The sequence below is a fragment of the Lepidochelys kempii genome, chromosome 11, assembly GCF_965140265.1.
Source record: "Lepidochelys kempii isolate rLepKem1 chromosome 11, rLepKem1.hap2, whole genome shotgun sequence".
Taxonomy (NCBI): Eukaryota; Metazoa; Chordata; order Testudines; family Cheloniidae; genus Lepidochelys; species Lepidochelys kempii.
In genome coordinates, this window is record NC_133266.1 from 1907364 (window position 1) to 1925633 (window position 18270).

The 18270-nt window shown below is 62.6% G+C and overlaps 1 protein-coding gene across 2 annotated transcripts in view; it reads right to left on the reverse strand.

Annotated features, from left to right (window-relative positions):
* The window catches only part of WNT6 (Wnt family member 6), a 30570-nt gene that overhangs the window by 1508 nt on the left and 10792 nt on the right, over positions 1-18270 (reverse strand). For both annotated transcript variants that reach the window (XM_073304680.1, XM_073304681.1), the window contains exons 2-3: positions 11097-11317; positions 1203-1504 (exon numbers count right to left, since the gene is read on the reverse strand). In XM_073304680.1, coding sequence (XP_073160781.1) covers positions 1203-1504; positions 11097-11317 — 523 coding nt within the window. The remainder of the gene's footprint in view (positions 1-1202; positions 1505-11096; positions 11318-18270) is intronic.

Genomic DNA, 18270 nt, shown 5'->3' on the forward strand with positions numbered 1-18270 from the left:
CAGGCCATGGCAGGGCTGGGGGGAGTTGGCACTCAGTGGGTAGCGTGGCCGGGCAGCACCGTAGCAGGGCGGGGGTTGGCACTCAGTGGGCAGCGTAGCCAGGCAGCGCCATGGCAGGGCGGGGGTTGGCACTCAGTGGGCAGCGTGGCTGGGCAGCGCCATGGCAGGGCGGGGGTTGGCACTCAGTGGGCAGCGTGGCCGGGCAGCACCGTGGCAGGGCGGGGGTTGGCACTCAGTGGGCAGTGTGGCTGGGCAGCGCCATGGCAGGGCGGGGGTTGGCACTCAGTGGGCAGCGTGGAGGGCAGGGGAATGGTACTTGGTGGGCAGCATGGCCAGGCTATGGCAGGGCCAGGGGGGGAGTTGGTACTCAGTGGGCAGCGTGGCCAGGCAGGGCTGTGGCAGGGGAGGGTGGTACCTGGTGGGCAGCACGGCTGGGCAGGATCATGGCAGGGCAGGGATTGGTACTCAGTGAGCAGCATGGCCGGGCCGTGGCAGGAGTTGGTATGCAGTGGACAGTGTGGCCGGGCAGGGTGGGTGGGTGGAACTTCATGGGCAGTGTAGCAGGGCGGGGGGATGGTACTTGGTGGGCAGCATGGCTGGGCTGTGGCAGAGAAGGGGGGGAGTGTGGTTAACAGGTGCCCTGCTCATTGCATGGGGCGGGGATGAGGAGGACGGGTAAGGGGGCTGGCCTGGCAGTGGCAGGGCAGGGGGAGTGTGGTTGGCAGGTGCCCTGCCCAGCGGGTGGGGAGGACGGGGTAAGGGGGCTGGCCTGGCAGTGGCAGGGCAAGGGGGAGTGTGGTTGGCAGGTGCTCTGCCCAGCGGGTGGGGAGGACGGGGTAAGGGGGCTGGCCTGGCAGTGGCAGGGCAGGGGAAGTGTGGTTGGCAGGTGCCCTGCCCGTCGGGTGGGGAGGACGGGGTAGGGGGGCCGGCCCGGCGGTGGCAGGGCAGGGGAAGTGTGGTTGGCAGGTGCCCTGCCCGTCGGGTGGGGCGGGGATGAGGAGGACAGGTAAGGGGGCTGGCCTGGCAGTGGCAGGGCAAGGGGGAGTGTGGTTGGCAGGTGCCCTGCCCGTCGGGTGGGGAGGACGGGGTAGGGGGGCCGGCCCGGCGGTGGCAGGGCAGCGGAAGTGTGGTTGGCAGGTGCCCTGCCCGTCGGGTGGGGAGGATGGGGTAGGGGGGCCGGCCCGGCCTGGCGGTGGGCTTACCAGGCGCCCGGCCTCATTGTTGTGCAGGTCGATGAGGGTGCGGATGTCGCTCTTGCCCTTCTTCCGCTTGGCGTCCATGAACTGCCGGGACTTCTCGTAGCCGAACTCCACGTCGTCCCCGCAGCCACCCCACTCCCAGGTGGAGCCCTCGGGGCCCGGGCCGGCCGTGGGCAGCGGGGGAGCCCGGCTCCGCGTCCCCTCGCAGCTGCACTGCAGCAGCTCACCCATGCTGCAGGCCTGGGTGACGGCGTGGCTCACGCCGGCCGCGGTGATGGCGTAGACGAAGGCCGTCTCCCGGATATCTGGGGGGGGGGGGGAAGCAGCATTAGCCGGTTGCCCCCAGGGCGGTGGAGGCAACCTGCCGGCAAGCAACGCGAGGGGGCGCTGTGCTGCAGGGGGCACTGGCTGGCGGGTACCCCTGGGGGGGATTTTGCCAGGGGCTGGGGTGTGACCCCCCCTCCCGGCTCGGGCAATGCCACTCTAACCCTCCCCCCTGCCCTGGCATCTTCCCTTCCTGCCCCAGGCTGCCGTGGGCTGTGCAGCGGGCACCCTGTGCTGCCCCAGAGGTGGCTGTTGGTCTCCTGTCACTGGGGGTGGGGGGGGTCCCTGTGTCTGGTTTGCAAAAGGCTCTGCCGGGAGAAAGAGGCTTGGAAAATGTAACACCCCCACCATGAGGCCTCCCTCTGCACAGGGGCTCACTGGTCACTCTCGGACCTCAGGGGCGGGGGCGGGGGCAGGGGGGTTCTGTGGGGCAGGTGGGGACAGGGGCTCGGGGTTGGGGCTGCGAGGCGGGTTACACTAATGCTTTGAGGCAGGATGGCAGCTGGGGGGATGCTGCAGCTTGTCCAGCCTGGCCAGGTTCCCTTCACTGTCCCAGAGCCCCCCCACGCAGTCCCTCCAAGGAGGGTTAACCCCATCCCCCACCCCAGGGGCACTTCCTGGAGCCAATGAGGGGGGGGGCATAGATCAGAGTCGCCAGAGGCTGTCCCCGTGTGCAGCACCCCAACCACGGAATCAACGCCTCTCTTGCCCTCCCACCCCAACTCCCTGAGCCCCCAAAAGCATGGGTCCCCACCTCGAGCTAAAGGCAACTCCCCATTAGTTACAAGCAGTACAGGGACTTTGACCCTCAGCTGAGTGGTGCTGACTGCAGCCAGTAGAGGGCAGATGCGAGTAGCTCAGCATTGTGTCAGTGACGGCTCTGAGCCCGCAGGGGGCGCCAGGAGATCCCGGCAGCTAATGCCCCAGATGGCCTCAGCTCCCCCCTGCCCCAGAGCTGCAAAGTCTGAGAGTCCAACCGGGGGCTGGCTGGGAGGTGACGGAGCTGGGGAGGCCCCACTGGGGCCCACCCCCCTCCTGGGGCACGTGCCAGGCTGCCCTGCCCGGTGCCTCCCCATGGGGCGATGCTGGGGCGCTCACACACCCCCCTCACTCTCCAAGCAGCAGCCTCCGCCCTGCGGGATTATTTCTGATGAGCGTGTTCTCCCCATCTCTGCTCCGGGACACGAATTCCAAGCATCCTTCCCCTGCCCGGACCTGCTCCAGCAGCCCCAGCGAACGATTCGAGCAGCATCACCCCCTCGGCTGCTGCTCTGGCACTGCGGCACTTATGCAGGGTTTGGGGCCCATCCAGCACTCGGCAGGGCCCCCAGCCCTCCCTCTGCAGCCCATGTGGGAGCCCAACTCCTGGCCCCGGTGGGGCTGTGGGGCCTGGCCATGGGGGACACTGCACTAGCCCCGTGGGTCCTCGTTCAGGATAGCCACCCCCATCGGACCAGGCGATGCCCAGATGCCCAGGGAGAGACCAGCCCTGGGCTAAAGACGACGTGCTCGGAGACAAGAGAGCGGGCTAGGAGGGGCACCACTGTGACTGGCGCAGGCCCGGGGCGTGGGGAGCCAGGGGAGGGGATGTGGCGACGGAGTTGACCTGCCTCACAGATGCATTTGCACTGGGCCTGTCACCATGGCATCTGGGCACAGAGCACCCAGAAGCGGTCGCCCAAGGGGATCAGAGCCCCCAGACTCTGCTGTTCTCAAAGCAGGGGGTCCCCACTCACTGGTTTCCAGACACCAAGCTGTCTACGCTTGCTGCTCCGCACCTGGGTCTCCGCTGTGCCGTCTCATACGGCCAAAGGGCCAGTCCTGTGCCTGCTAACGCAGAACCTAGCTCAGGCGTGGGGCAGACCCCTCAATGCAGCAACTCTGCACAGGACCCAGGCATCCTGGTGAGCTCCCCACGGCGTGCTCTGCGTCCAGAAGGGCGAGCATGAGCTTCGGCCGTGCATGTAGGGAACGTGTCCTGGAGCCGGCGTCACCTCGGCACATGGCATCAGCCAGACCAGGACCCACCTGGAGGCCCCACGTCCAGAACGGCGCCTCATGGGAAAGGGCTCAGAAAAGGGCGCCCAGGCGAGGGCTGGAAAACCTGCCCGAGAGCGAGAGCCGCGCCGGCTCCACCTGGCGAGGTATCCAAGGGAAGGCTGAGCGGTGACTGATCAGCGTTCAGAAGGACCTGCCCGGGAAGGCGATCTCTGACAGCTGATGGTGCTTTGACCTAGCAGATGAAGGGCTAACGAGACCCAGCAGCTGATGCTGGCATTGAAAAAGGTTCAGAGAAGGGCAACTAAAATGATCAGGGGTTTGGAACGGGTCCCATCGGAGGAGAGATTAAAGAGGCCAGGACTTTGCAGCTTGGAAAAGAGGAGACTAAGGGGGGAGATGATAGAGGTCTATAAACTCATGAGTGGTGTGGAGAAAGGGAATAAGGAAAATTATTTACTTGTTCCCATAATATAAGAACTATGGGCCACCCAATGAAATGAATGGGCAGCAGGCTTAAAACAGATAAAAAGCAGTTCTTCTTCACTCAGCGCACAGTCAACCTGTGGAACTCCTTGCCTGAGGAGATTGTGAAGGCTAGGGCTATAACAGGGTTTAAAAGAGAACTAGATAAATTCATGGAGGTTAAGCCCATTCATGGCTATTAGCCAGGATGGGTAAGGAATGATGTCCCTCGCCTCTGTTTGTCAGAGGGTGGAGATGGACGGCAGGAGAGAGATCACTTGATCATTACTTGTTAGGTTTGCTCCTTCTGGGGCACCCGGTGTTGGCCACTGTGTGCAGACAGGACGCTGGCCTGGATAGACCCTTGGTCTGACCCAGTCTGGCCGCTCTGATGTTCTTATGCTAGAGCGACTCAGAGTAGACGTAAGGTGCAAATGTTTAACGGGGACAGGAGTTACCCATTGGACCCCCTGGCGGCCTGGGCTGGGTTCTCCATCGCTTGACGGCATTCCAGCAACACTGGCTGTGTCTCTAACGGCTCGGCGCTCGTCGGCTGCCTGCTCGGGGCTGGATGCAGGGGTTGCGGGGGAGCTCAGCCATGCTGGTCCCACGGGGCCCCATCCAGGAGTCCTGAGCTGGCATTTCTCATCCTTCTGAGCTGGGACGTTCCCCGGCGCCACCGCAGCCCCCAGAGCTGCAGGTCCATGGTCCTACCAACGGGAGAACCCCACGTCATTCCCGGTGGGAAAGCTGGTGTGTGGGACAGGGCTCCCACCTCTCCCCTTGGGAGATCATGGCAGGGGCAGGAGGGCAGGGTGGGTTCCTCCTTCTCTTCCCTGTCCTAAGGCAGATCCACGGCCCCCACAGGGCTGGAGTGGGGGTCACAGCACAAGCTGCTGCCCCTCACTGCTTCCTACAAGAGCCTGTGGGAGGGGAGGGCTGCTGGCTCGGGGCTGTGGCCGGGTGAGGCCGGGTGGTGGACACAGCGGCTGACCAGCACGGTACATGTGCATGGAGCAAAGGCAAGCGTGGGTGCTGCATTCATCACGGGGGTCCCTGCAGTCCCGCCGAGGGGGAGCCCTCAGAACCAGAGCCAGCCTGGCCTTACGAAGTGGGGTCACTGGCACATTTAGTGCCCTGACGCTTGTGGGGATGGGTCTTTGCTGTTCCCTGGGGCAGCGCACGCCTCCCTCTGAGAACTTACTGGCCTCAGGGCGGGTGGGAATGGGCATCGCCTGAGAAATCTGGGCACTGGCCCTGCTGGGATAAATGTCTCCAGAGCAGGGAGCCGCCCCAGACACATGCAGGATGCCCCAGCCCCTTTGCAGCAGCTGGAGCCCCAAGGGAAGGGGGGCGTCTCATTGGGCGCACCCGGCAGTGGCATGCACAGGCCCGGGTGCTCCCGCGGTTTGCTAGCTGGGGTAGCCCAGAGGTGCTGCTGCGGCCCTCGGAAGTGACAGTTCCCAGCATGCAATGCTCCATGCCGATCCAGGCAGCTCAGCCGCACTGCATGCTGGGACATGGCGTCTCCACTGTTGCCCAGGGTGTCACTGTGCTGCCCCCAGGGCCCTCGGGGCATTCTCAGAGACAGCAGGAAACGCCGCCCTGCCTGGTCCAGCACTCCATTAGCTCGTAGCACTACAGGGCTTATGACACACAGTGGAAGCACTGAGTCCCACCAGTAGAGGGCAGTGGCTGGACATGCAGTAGGGCCAGCTTGGGCGACAGCTGAGCTGCAGCCAGGGGGCACTAAATTCCCTTGTGGCCCCCCCACCCCAGCTGGGCACAGGTTGGGGGGTTTGATGTCCCCTAGGGTGGCCGGGGGTGGGGGTCCCACATGTGCTCGGACAGGCCCGACACAGGGCCAGGGACAGCCAGGCCCCACAGGGCCAGGGCAGCCCACCGTGGCAGGAGGCAAGCGCCCCCCAGGTCCGGCCATCCGTGGCACACCGCCCGTGCAGCTGCCTACATGACACCGGGGCTCTGCAGGCTGGGGGTGGGGGGTGGGGGGACCGACTTGGCTACAACTGGGCCAGGCACCAGCCAAGGGCAGGAGCGAAACTACATCCCTAACCCCCGCTGCCCATCCCAGTGCCCCCTCCTCATGGCAGATCCCCCTGGCCCCCTGCCAGCCCTCTCTACCCCCATGCCCCTCTCCTGCAGGCTGCGTGCAAGCTATTTGCAAGCCTCCCCCGCCCCCGGTGCCCTCCACGCAGGCGCATGCAGGGAGTGGCGTGGGGGGGGCATGCCACCTCGGGGCGCAGTAAATCACTGCCAGACGCGGAGGCATTCTTGAGCATTATTAAGCCCCACGGTGGCTGGGAGCACGGGTAATTGGCTCATTACAACACGGGGAGACATGTCCCGGCAGTAAACCTTCGGCCCTGCTGCACCGTGGAGCACTAACTGGCGCCCCCGGGGGCCTGCGCCGTGGCCTGGCTCTCACCCAGGGGAGCGGGCGCAGGGAGGTCGGTTAATCACTAAATGTGCCAGTGACCCCACTTCGTAAGGCCAGGCCGGCTCTGGTTCTGAGGGCTCCCCCTCGGCGGGACTGCAGGGACCCCCGTGATGAATGCAGCTGGTTGTCTGGCTCACTGCCCCCCAAAATGGACCCAGCTGAGGGGTCCTGTTCTCTGCACCTGCAAGCTCTGTGTTAGACCATGTTCCTGTCGTCTAATAAACCTCTGTTTTACTGGCTGGCTGAGAGTCACGTCTGACTGCGAAGTTGGGGTGTAGGACCCTCTGGCTTCCCCAGGACCCCACCTGGGTGGACTCGCTGTGGGAAGTGCACGGAGGGGCGGAGGAGGCTGAATGCTCTGAGGTCAGGAAGGTGGAAGCCGGGTGAGCTGTGTGTCCTGAAGACAGGCTGCTCCCAGAGAGGAGACTTCCCCAGAGTCCTGTCTGGCTTCATGGGGAGCAGTCCCAGAGCATCGCCCAGGGACTCCGTGACAACTGGTGGCAGCGGTGGGATCTACTGCACCCCGTGGACGGCGCTTCCCGCAGTAAGTGACTGGGGAGCAGTAAAACGAAGGGGGATTGATGGGGACCAGGCGTGCTGAAGATTCAGAGAGAGACGGTTTCGGGGGGCGGTTAACCCCTGGAAGTGTGTGTACCCAGAGAGAAGGACTTTTGCAGTAAGAGGGTCCCCCGGGAGCTTGCAGCGAGCGGTCCCAGGGGCGGAGGAGTCTGCAGCTCGACCCTGGCAAAGAGGCGGTGACCTCGAGAAGGGCTGGCACACTAGGGGTTCTCCCTGGAAACTGTGGGGAGCTGAGAGCACACAGGCCTGTGAGTTTACAACAACTTGGGAAGAGCGGAGTGATGGCCTGTCACCGTCTCCTTGAGAAGGACATTGTAACCCTGTGCAGGAAGAGAGGGTTGAGCATTGGAAAGTTCACCAGAGCACAGTTAATCGTGCAGCTGGAGAAGGATGGCTGCTCTCAGGGACAGATTCCTGACCCCAACTGGGGCTATAGCAGGATCTGGGAGCAGCTGGAGTGATAGCCAGGCATCGCCAAGACTCCTGTCCCCGACCAGACGGGGGTCTTCACGATCGGGCTCCCCATCGGGGAATCGGAGATGGATGGGATTGGAGCTGAGTCCGAGAGAGCCAGAGGACTGTGAGAGACAGCGAGAGCCCGAGAAAGAGCTGCAGAAGCAGCAGCAGCATGAACTGGCGGTGGGGGAGCGGAGAGGCCTAGGGGACCCCCCAGGGGTGAGTGGGGATAGACCCCGGGGGGCCAGTTCCGCAGGGAACCTCGAGACTAAATTGCTGCCCCTGGTTAAGGAGGGGGGGATGTGGATGCCACCTCACTGCCTTTGAGCAGGCTGGCGATTTGAACCAGGGGGACCCTGCGGAAAAGCCCCAGTGTCTAGCTCCCTTGCTGGGTCCCAAGGCCATAGACTCCGTCAGCCAGATGGGTGGGGAGGTGGACAGGCTCCCACTCCTGACCCCAACCTATATGTCTGTGTGGAGTTTCCTGGGGCCAGGCCCCTCGGACCCCCAGTGGGAGCAGAAGGTGATGGTCAATGGGGGGACGTTCCTGGGGTCGCGAGATCCTGGGACAGAGAGAACTGTTGTCAGGCCCTGGGTGGTGCAGCCTCAGATGCTGAGGGGCTGTGTGAGCTGGGTGAGGGTCCCAGGGACGAAGCCCCTTGCCCTGCCTATGACCCAGATCCCTGTGCAGACCCAGGAGGGGTTGGGCTGGCTGGTCGTTGTGGTTCTCCAGCACACCAGCTGCAAGACCCTGTTGTGGGGTGACTGTGTCTCTTTGGGACAGGATCTAGGCCCTGCTCCGGTAACTGCCAAGGGTTTGAATTTGAATCCAGGGAACCAATCGGTGGAGAGGGAAACGGTCAGTGAAAATGCAGATGACCTGGCTGGCAGCAGGGAGGAGCGGCTAGGCTCAGGCTACCTGCCTGCCTGTAACCAGACCCCTGGGGCTGGGTGGGACAGAGAGATGCTCCCCGCCCCCCTTGCACACTGGAGAAGGGGCTCAGGGGGCTCAGGCTGGCTCTGATGCAGTGAGGAAAGCAGGGAGCTCGCTGCCTACCCCCACTGGGACAGCCAGGGCAGCGCTGAGCAAGGGGGGAGATAAGACCCCAGCTGAGTGGGGGGAGACACAGGCAGGGCAGGGGATCTGTTGGGAGTGGCAAGGTGCTTGGTAAGGAAAGTTTGGATGAGCCTAGGCAGCCTTGTGAGCTGATGGCTGTGTCTAGTCAGCAGGGTGGGAAGGCGAGGAGAGTGGAAGATGAGTGTCCCTGGACCTTACCTGTTAGCTGGGTGGAGAATTGTGACAGTGAAGGAAACGTGTCTGTGTGTGTCTGGGGTATTGACTTGCCTATGGAGGGAGCTACCCTGATCTCCAAGCAGTTCTCTGTGACCAGCCTTGTGTGCTGGGACCAGGGGAATGAGATCCCAAGCTGGGTGTCTGGTAAAGGAGAAAGTGTGTCCGGCTCTTCTTTGTCTGTGGAGCAGACAGAAGGGGCCTTGCAGCCTGTGATGGTTGAGGGTCTTGCAGTTGTCTCAGAGTTGGCTCTGGATTCAGCTAAAGCCCAGGAAGGGAACGGTCCTAAGTTTGTGTCTGCTCGGGAGAACGGCCCTGTAACTAGGTTGCATCCAGTCAGTGTCTATGTAAAATCCCCGAGACCAGACAATTCTGGTGCTTGTATTTTGCCTGTTGCTAGTGTGTTGTTGGGAAAGGGTGTCGCAACTCTGTCTAATCAGGGTGAGATCCTAGCCAGGGCACAAGGAGAGCATGAAGGTGTGTGATTGTGTTACCTACTGAGGGTGTGGAAACCTGTAGCAAGAAGGAAAAGATTCCTGAACTTGTGTGTGGCAAAGGGAAGGAGAAGGCTTCTGACCTTTTATCTAGGAAGTCTGTAAGTTTGCCTGAAAGGGGATTGTGTAGGAATCCGCCGGATGGGCCAGAGGTAATTCTGGATGTAAGGGAGACCCAGAAAGAGTCTGTCGTTGCTCAGGAAAGTGTTCCTCTAGAGCAAGCCCTAGGGAAAGAGGGTAAGAGCAGAATTTCTGTGGGGGTGAATTGTTGCATAGAAAAGCCCTAGGGAAAGGAATCCTCATGGAGTCTTTGCAAGCAGTTTACTGCAACTGAAGGGTGTGAAAGTGATTTAATCAAGAAAGTTTCAGTTCCTAACAGCCAGAAATTTTCTGTTGTGAATGGATCCACTGACTTTCCTGTTGAAAGATCCAGTGTGGATAGCTTTGAGAGGGTCTCAGATGAAGTGAAAGCTGTTAAGAAAGTTAAACAGTCCTCTAACCAAGTGGCTGTGTTTGGCCAGCTTGTTGGGGAGAAGACCCAATCCCAGTTTGAGCCCCTAAGGTTTTGGGGTGGCCAAAGGGCATGGGCCACATAAACCTTCCCACATGCGGCCTGCAAATGCTATTGACCACTCCCGACCTAAGGGAGGGCGTGAAACTGGAAAGGCCTGGTGTAACTCCTATCAAGGAACGGGAGAGATGCTGGGGCCTCCTTGGGAACGCTGGTGGCTTCGAACTTCCCCAGGTCACCAGCTAAAGTGACCCCGCTCAGTTCGATCTCGAAGGGGGGAGAGATGTGATGAAGTGGGACTGTTCTTAATGTTTCCTCTGAATAGTGTGGGGGTGCCTAAGTTTCCCCTATGCAGTTCTTGAGTGTCTGGGTGGTGGGGTAAGGGTGTATGATCATTGCAGAGCCCTAGAGGGCAAGTGTGTGCAGGGGTCTGGACACAGAGAATGGCCGACACCCTGTTTTCTGGCAACTGATGGCCTGGGCCCTTCCCCCCTGCAAGGTGAGAGCTAAAGGGTTGGAGAACAAAGGAATCAAGTGACCTCCTGGCCTGGGGAAAGGGACAAAGCCCGGAGGAGGAGGGGCTGGAGGGGGAGTCAGTTTGGGGCTGGCTGGGGACATGGAGTGAAGGGCAGACGTGGTTGTCCGGCTCACTGCTCCCCAAAATGGACCAAGGTGAGGGGTCCGGTTCTCTGCACCTACAAGCTCTGTGTTAGACCATGTTCCTGTCGTCTAATAAACCTTCTGTTTTACTGGCTGGCTGAGAGTCCCGTCTGACTGCGGAGTTGTGGGGCAGGACCCTCTGGCCCCCCCAGGACCCCACCTGGGCGGACTCGCTGTGGGAAGTGCACGGAGGGGCAGAGGAGGCTGAATGCTCTGAGGTCAGACCCAGGAAGGGGGAAGCCGAGTGAGCTGTGTGTCCTGCAGACAGGCTGCTCCCAGAGAGGAGACTTCCCCAGAGCCCTGCCTGGCTTCCTGGGGAGCAGTCCCAGAGCATCGCCCGGGGACCCCGTGACAGCCACGCACACAGCCCCCTCTGATCCTGACTCGGACACTGACGCACAGGCTGATCTGTGCCCCACGCACACAGCCCCCTCTGATAGCCTCCAGACAGGTGGGGACCCACTTCTCCCTCCGCCGTGGGGCTTGGCCCCCTCCCTTTTCCCTTAGACTGGAGCCCCCGCTCCGACTCCCCAGCCCCCCTGTCTCTAGGCGCCGGCCAGCCCCTCCCGCAACAGCACGGGGCGGGGGGAGTTTCCAGCTGTCCTGGGGGTTCCGGGGGGGAGCCTGGCCCCAGGGGTCGCCTTGGCCCCGCCAGCCTTACCCTGCTGCAGGATCTTGCCGAAGTTCTTGCTGTGGCTGGTGCAGTTCCAGCGGCGGAAGCGGAACTGGTGCTGGCATTCCCGCACCCCCAGCCTGGCGCCCTTGGCCACCTCCTGCACGAGGTCGGGCTCCGTCTGGCACAGCTCGGCCTGCTTCCCCGCCAGGCGCTTGGTCTTCCGGCAGATGCTGTTGGGGTCCATGACCAGGGGGCTGCCCACTGCCCTGGAGAAGGGAGAGAGCGGAGGAAGCCAGCTGTAGCAGCTGGGCACTGGGGCTGGTGCAGGCCCTGTACGCAGCCCTCCTCCGCCTGATGCCCCCGCGGCCTGCCCTCCCCACCGAGGCCCTTCCCAGGGCGTCCGCTCTTGCCCCGTCCTGTGTCACCCACGGGCCCCGCCGCCTGTCTGCATTGTCTCTCTGCCCCTTGCCATGGGGCTCTCTGTGCGGGAACCCTGTCCCCGAGCCCACCCGTGCCCTCTTCTCCCACAGCGCACGGCCGGGGCCTCATGGGACCGCGAGGAGAGCCGCCTCCTCTCCCCGGCATCAGTGGGTACCCACGGGCAGCCAAGAGCCCAGACGGACCCTGAGCCTCTGAGCCCCCTCGAGTGAGGCAGGGGTGGTGATGGCTGGGGACGGCACATCAGCGAGCTCCCGTCTTTCCCTTGGGGCAGCCTGGGCTGGTCGCAGCAGCTGCTCCCCTCCAGGCGCTGGGCTCTCTGGGGAAGCCGGGCACTGGGGAGAGGGCAAGGTGGAGCTGAGGTCCTCCAGGTCTCTCCAGGGAGCCTGCCACCCAGGTGCCGAGCATGGTGGCGGGATGGGCCCGCCGGGGTCAACTCTCACAGCCTAGGAGCAGCTGCCCCTCGGTGCGCTGGGGGAGCTGCCGGACAGGGGGTGGGAGCCTGGCCCTGCCAGGTCCCTTGGCAGCCCCTCCCAGCCTGCTGTGCCAAAGGCTGCTGGCAGGACTTGCAAGCCTTTGGCCAAGCGACCAGCCCCTGGCTCCACGAGCCCAGCTCAGCTCCGGAATGAGCCCCGAGAGACGCAGGAGGCAAAGGAGGGCCCTGCCTCCATGCAGCTCACACCAGTGCCAGAACTAGGGGCGGGGAGCGGCTCCAGAGAGTGCAGGGGGTGACTCAGTAGGGGGCGCTCTCCTCTCCAGCTCATGCTGACCCCAGTGCCCCAGCATGGTGCTAGGGGGCACTGGGCTGATGGCAGAGCCCCATGGTAAGAGAGAGAAAATCACTCGCTTATTTCTAATCTGCCCCTGTGCCTGTGAGGTCAACCAGCTGCTGAATTCTCCTGCCCTATGCTCCTGTGTACTGTCCCTGCACAGCTGATCAGCTGCCGGAATCCACCCCAGAGGTGGCTGCCTTTCCTTGGTGGGTGAGGTGAGTGTAAGCAGTTGCTGTGGTGTTAGTGGGTCGAGTAGATGCCGGGAGGAGTGATAGATACTGTAGAAATATCAGCGACTATTGCACTGCCGTGGCAACCCCGCAAGCGAGGGCTCCCCCTCTGCTACGGGTCAGTCTGGGGGGAAGAGGGATGGGGGGTTGAGCAGGGGAGAGGGACCGTTGTGTGGCTGGTGTATTCTGTACACACGAAAATACTGTCCAGCTCTGCCTTATCAGGACACCCTGGTGGTTTTGGATTCTCCTGGCCCACCAGACACGGATCCAAATCCAGACCTGGTGTCAATCCTCCCAGGTCACACAGCGTTACACCAGGAATGACTCTGCCTCAATTTCCCCCACGATCCAAAGAGGGAAAGCAGCCTGCGAGGGCCTGATCCTGTTCTCACTGAGTGGGGTGTGACTCCGGAGTAACTGCAGTGCAGTTCTCCTTGTTCTGGGTTCAGACAGCACCTGGCACGCTGGGGGCCTGGCCTGTGAGTGGATCACGGATCAATACTCGTTCATAGCCGTGCCCTGGGTTGACACCAGCGTTGCTGAGATCCACGTCTGGCCCTGCCCCTCTTGGCAGAGCTCTACAGGGCCGTGCGCTCAGACACAATGCCGGCCAGGCCCTTCAGCCTACAGGCAGCCTGGCTCAATGGCTAATGTACCAGGCTGAGCATCAGGAAAAGTGGGTTCTAGTCCCAGCTCTGCTTGTGGCAAGCCCTGTCCCCTCTCTGTGCCTCAGTTTCCCCTCCCACTCTTTGCCTGCCCGGTTTATTTAGCTCCCGAGCTCTTCGAGGCGGGGGCTGTGTCTCGTCGGGTGGCTGCACAGCCTGGGCACCCAGGTGCTATTACAACAAGGTGCTGGGGGCAGGCATTTGTACCCCCCTGCAGAGCGGGGCCCGGCTGAGCCCAGCCCTTGATTCCACGGCGTCTCAGCCCGGGCCCCGGGTGGGCAGTGCCCGGGGCGGGCTGCAGCGTGCCGCACATTCTTGGAATGTCTCCTCCCTGGGGGAGGGAGGCGCTTTTGCAGCAGGGGCTGTTCTCTGTTTACCTTGTGGGAGAAGAGCCGAACGACCTTGCCCGGCGATAAAGCCCCAGGAAGACCCCTGGCTGCTTGCCAATTTCCTCCCCAGCTCCCAGGCTTGCCTCCCGATGCCCCACCATCAGCCTCCAGCAACAAGGTCAAGGGATGCTGCAGCCCGGGTGTGTGTGAACGGGAGGGATCAGCCCGGCCTTCTGGCTCCTGATACTACAGCTGCCTAAGGCGGGGGCCTTAGGGACGATTTATTGATTCTCCTCCTATGAGGGTCAGGACAAGAGGGTCTTCGGGGTGGAATAAGCCGATTGTGGCAGCTTGGAATCATGGTGCCCATTCCACACCAAGCAGCAGCCTGGGGTCCGACACGGAGACAGGCATGGGGGGACCCCCGACTGCCTGCCCCAGCCCCCAGCTCTGGTTTGCTGCCCAGCCCTCTGCCCTCAGCTCCTCCCCAGGTCCTGAGAGCGGCCCCACAAACCAGTCCAGGCCTTCCCGCCCTGTGTCCAGAATGGGAGAATCTGCCCACGGTAGAGCCGGGTTGGGAAGGATTCGATTTTTGTGGGTGAATGTCGATAAACGTCGATTTCACACAACTGGCCAGTAGCACTTGAACTTGACCAGAACAAGTCTTCACCATCCACTGCCATTAACTAGTACTGGTTCCCCTCCTTCCCCCCGTCCCCCGGCATTGTCCGACCCTCTGTAACTTCCCACAGCCCTGCCAGTCTGAATCGACTACAAATAAACATCAGTATCACTCTTCAAAATTACAAAAAGAAAAACCAAACTCTGCCCAGCCTGTATCTATCCGAGGAGGGGCCGGGGCTCAGTGGGGCGGGGAGGGGTAACCCTCATTCATACAATATAGGGCTTCCCCCACCCCACGGCTGGTCTCTGTTCCTGCTAACGCCACCCTTTCACAGCAGGCACGAGAGACTCCTGCTCTTAGATGGAGAGGTCCTAGGTTCGACCCTCACCGACAACCCACCCAGGCGGGTGGCCACAGGGTAGAGAAGACGGGGACGCCCGGCTACAGACGACCCCGGATTCCCCCTCCAATCTCTCTGCCTCCCCCATGGACTCTGAGCCTTCCTGCTGCCACGCCCATGCCCGACAAGCATCACGGCTGTGTCCCGGTGGGCTCTGGCTTCACAGCCCGCCCCCAAGATGCCCCCTTCTCTGCCACCAGCAGGCTGAGCTCGGATTGCCACCCGGCCAGTGCAGCTGGGCGAGGCGTCCCGAGCCGGCTCAGCCCCCTCCCCTCCGGCAGGGATCGGTGCACGGAACGATTCCTCGGCCGCAGAGAGAGAAAAGCCCCGTGGGGGCCCCCCACAGCCAGGGCAGGGCTGGCCCTCTCCGGGGCTGTGGCCAGTCCTGGGCTGATGGCTCCTGCCCCATCCCGTGGGGAGACAGTGTCCCAGCTTGAGGCTCTCGGATTAGGGCTGCATTTGTCCTTAAGTCTCCTGCTGCTGCTGCCCCCTTAGCCCTCCCAACCCGGCCCCGCTCCTGTCCATTCCACCCCTCCAGCGGGGTCTACGGGGGCCCTTTAAAGGAGCCCAGAGGCCATGGCCCAGAACAAGGGCATTCTGGGGGCTGTCGTCCACAGGGCCTGATGGGCGGCAGGGTCCCAGGGAGCAGGTGACTGCAGAGCTACCTAATGCAACTTCCTCGGTCTGCTTGGGCAAGACCAGGCCCAAGCCAAGCCTGGGAGTATGCCCTGACCCAGGGCCAGCTGCAGCCAAAGGGTTTGGGGGTGCCCCGGAGGCGGGTGGGTCAAGGAGCTCTGGGGCAGCCCTGGGGCAGGGGGCAGGTTTTGACCTGCGCTAGTGGGTAGCACCTGGCTGTGGCCATGACATGGTGGGTGCGGGCTGGAGCAGAGGGGGGCCCTGGGCACCTATACAAGTGGTGGGGACGGGACGGGATGGGGGCTGGGAGGGGATGTTTGCTGGAACCCTGCCTCAGTGGGGTGAACGCTGTGGGTGGGGACAGTCAAAGGGGGCTTGTGTCAGGGTCTCTCCTTGCCCTGGAAGGGGAGCGGCTGCCCTCTGGCTGGAGGACTGAGGCACGAACTTACCCAGCTACGAGACTGCAGACCATGGGCCCAGCAGGGAAACTGAGGCTTGGCCCCACCCGGTGCCAGAGAGGTAAGAACCTGCTGTATCCCCCAGGATGGGGTCTGGCCAATGTATATATGTCTCTAGCTCCTTTAACTCCCAAAGGCAGAGCTGCTCTCCCCTCGCTGGGGATCCAAAGACCCCCAACGTGCTCCACAAACTAACTGGCAATACACAAAGTCCAGCCGTCGCTCCTGCGCTCAGTAAAATGCAGCCACCTCTGGGGTGGGGTGTGGCTGCTGCCTCTGAGCCGTGCTGGACAGGCCTGTGCTCAGGCCAAAGGGCAGGGAGTGAGACATGGTTAACCCTGGCTCCTCCACTGGGTGCCCTGGCAGGGAGAGGGCTATAGGTTAGTTCTTGGGTTACAGAACCCGGGCAGCTGCCGTTGACGACCAGGGTCTCGTATGAGCGTCTCTCCTGCATTAGCGAATCCCCGTGCGCAGGGCCCATGACCCGCGGTGGCGCCGTTCTCACTCCATCCAGCAGAGCGCAGCGGTGTGCATACAGACACATGGGTGGTAACCTGCCCTCTCCAGGGATCGCAAAGCGCTCCCAGCCTCTCCTGCAGGAACCCCACCGCCCCAACACGGGGCAAGGGTATCACAGCCCAGGGCTTCCAGATTGGGAAACTGAGGCACGAAGAGGGGGCGTGAGGCCCCCAGGTTGGCCCTATTATATATCACCCTCGGCCTGTGGCGAGGACCCATGTCCCCTGACTCTGCACAGGAACCACGAGCTGCTCCTTCCCGTTCCTTTCTGGGCCGTGGTCTCTCCGTGCTTCATGTCCCCAGAGCTGCCCAGCTCCGGAGAGTGCTGGGGATGGCGCGAGCGAGGGAGATTGGGGGGGGCGCGTGGGGGTCAGGTACTCTGGGAATTGGCAGGGTCTCTCTGGAGGCGTGGCTGGCTGAGCTGGAGGGGCCTGGACTTTCATTAAGAGAGGACTCTCCGTACTCATCTGAAAATGATGAACCAGCCCGAGGGCCGTTGGACCAAATGCCGAACTGCAGCTCACCCCGGCCTGCTGGCCCGGCAGGGCTGGGACACACACAGCCCAGCAAGCGCAGGGGGCTTCGGAGCCTCTGGTCTCCCTCGCCCCCAGCCCTTAGTACATGGCCCAGGGCTACCCGCCCCCCCCATTCTGCTCAGCTGCCCCCTTATCAGGCCTGCCCTCCTTCCCGCTGCCCTGACGGCCCGGCATAAGCCGAGCTGCGATATTCATTTCCGTCGGGCTCCTGCCTCTCGCAAGGGGATGTCGCTGGGATCCAGCGAGTTGTTTTCCTTTCAAAGCTGGGGTGGGGGGGGCGTGCGGGAGGGCGAGGCGAGGGCTCCTCCACCGCAGCCTGGGCTGTCTGAGCTTGTTCCCCTCTGAACCTGGGGGGATCTATAATTAACACGCCACACCCCTGCCTCCTGGCCACTCCGCCCCCTGCCCCGGTGAGGGGACCCGCTCAGGAATGAGCGGGGCTGGGAGGATGCCCCAGGAGCAGGGGAACGGCCCTGCCAGGCCCTGCCGAGCCCCCTGATGCTGCCCCTGTTCTTGGCTTGGGCCCTGCCCGGCTGGTTCGCTCACCAGCCCCTCCAGCGTTCGCCCGTATCACTCTGCACAAGCTGCCAAGCGAGCTCAGTCTCCTCGGCATTTACAGAGTGTTGATCACCACAGGAGCCCCTCTGCTCGCTGTGGAGATGCAGCTACCTCTGGGGCGGAAGGCGGCAGCTGTCACAGCTCACAGCAACGCGAAGCCTTAGGCTGGGAAGTGAGAGTGGATCTCACACTCTGCAGGGGGCATTTAGGGGAACAAAATCCAGGCAACTCAGCTGGGGTTTTGGCTCTGCCAGAAAGCAGCTGGAGAGGTTCGGTTGCACCGCACATGGTCACTGGCCCATTGTTTCCTTCTAAGGACTGACCCACTCCCTGCCGCAGTGGCAGTTCCCTGGAGGTTTGTCATTCCTGGGACGTGTCACTAATTCAGCACAGATCCCTAGATTCCCAGGCCAGCGGGACCCTGGTGATCATCTAGACTGACCGGCTGTACGACACCGGCCACAGAACTGCCCCAAAGCCATTCCTGGAGCAGCTCCCTTGGACACGTGGGGGTTATAAAGGGTCAGAGAATCCCCCAGGCCCCCTGGTAACTTGTGGCAATGACCCAAGGCGCGGAAAGCATCATCATTCCTGGCACAGATGGGGAAACTGAGGCACAGCTGTCTGCTAACCCTCGCAGCCTCCCGGTTCTTATCCCGCTGCTGAGGCAGCCCAGCGAGGGGCCCGCTGAAGCCAACGGGAAGCGTTCGGGCCCTCGGGGAGTTCTGATGGGGTCGCCGCTCCAGGCTGAGCTACGGCACACAGACTAATCCTTCCTGCTCCTAAGCCCCTGCTGAGCTCAGCATGTGGGGATCTCGGCCGACAAGGGGCTGCCAGAGGTTAGGGGGCTAGCCCTGTGGCTCTGGGTGCAGGCTTTGCACCGTGACTTTGGTCAGAAGCGGCGCCAGTCGGTCCCAGCCACGTCCCCAGCAGAAATCGCCCACCACCCGGCAGCTGGGCACTATTTCCCCGTATCTGCCCAGAGACTCCCAAGGGCTGGATGCCATCGCTACTGCCGGTCAGGAAGTTGGTACATTGTCGGGTGTGTG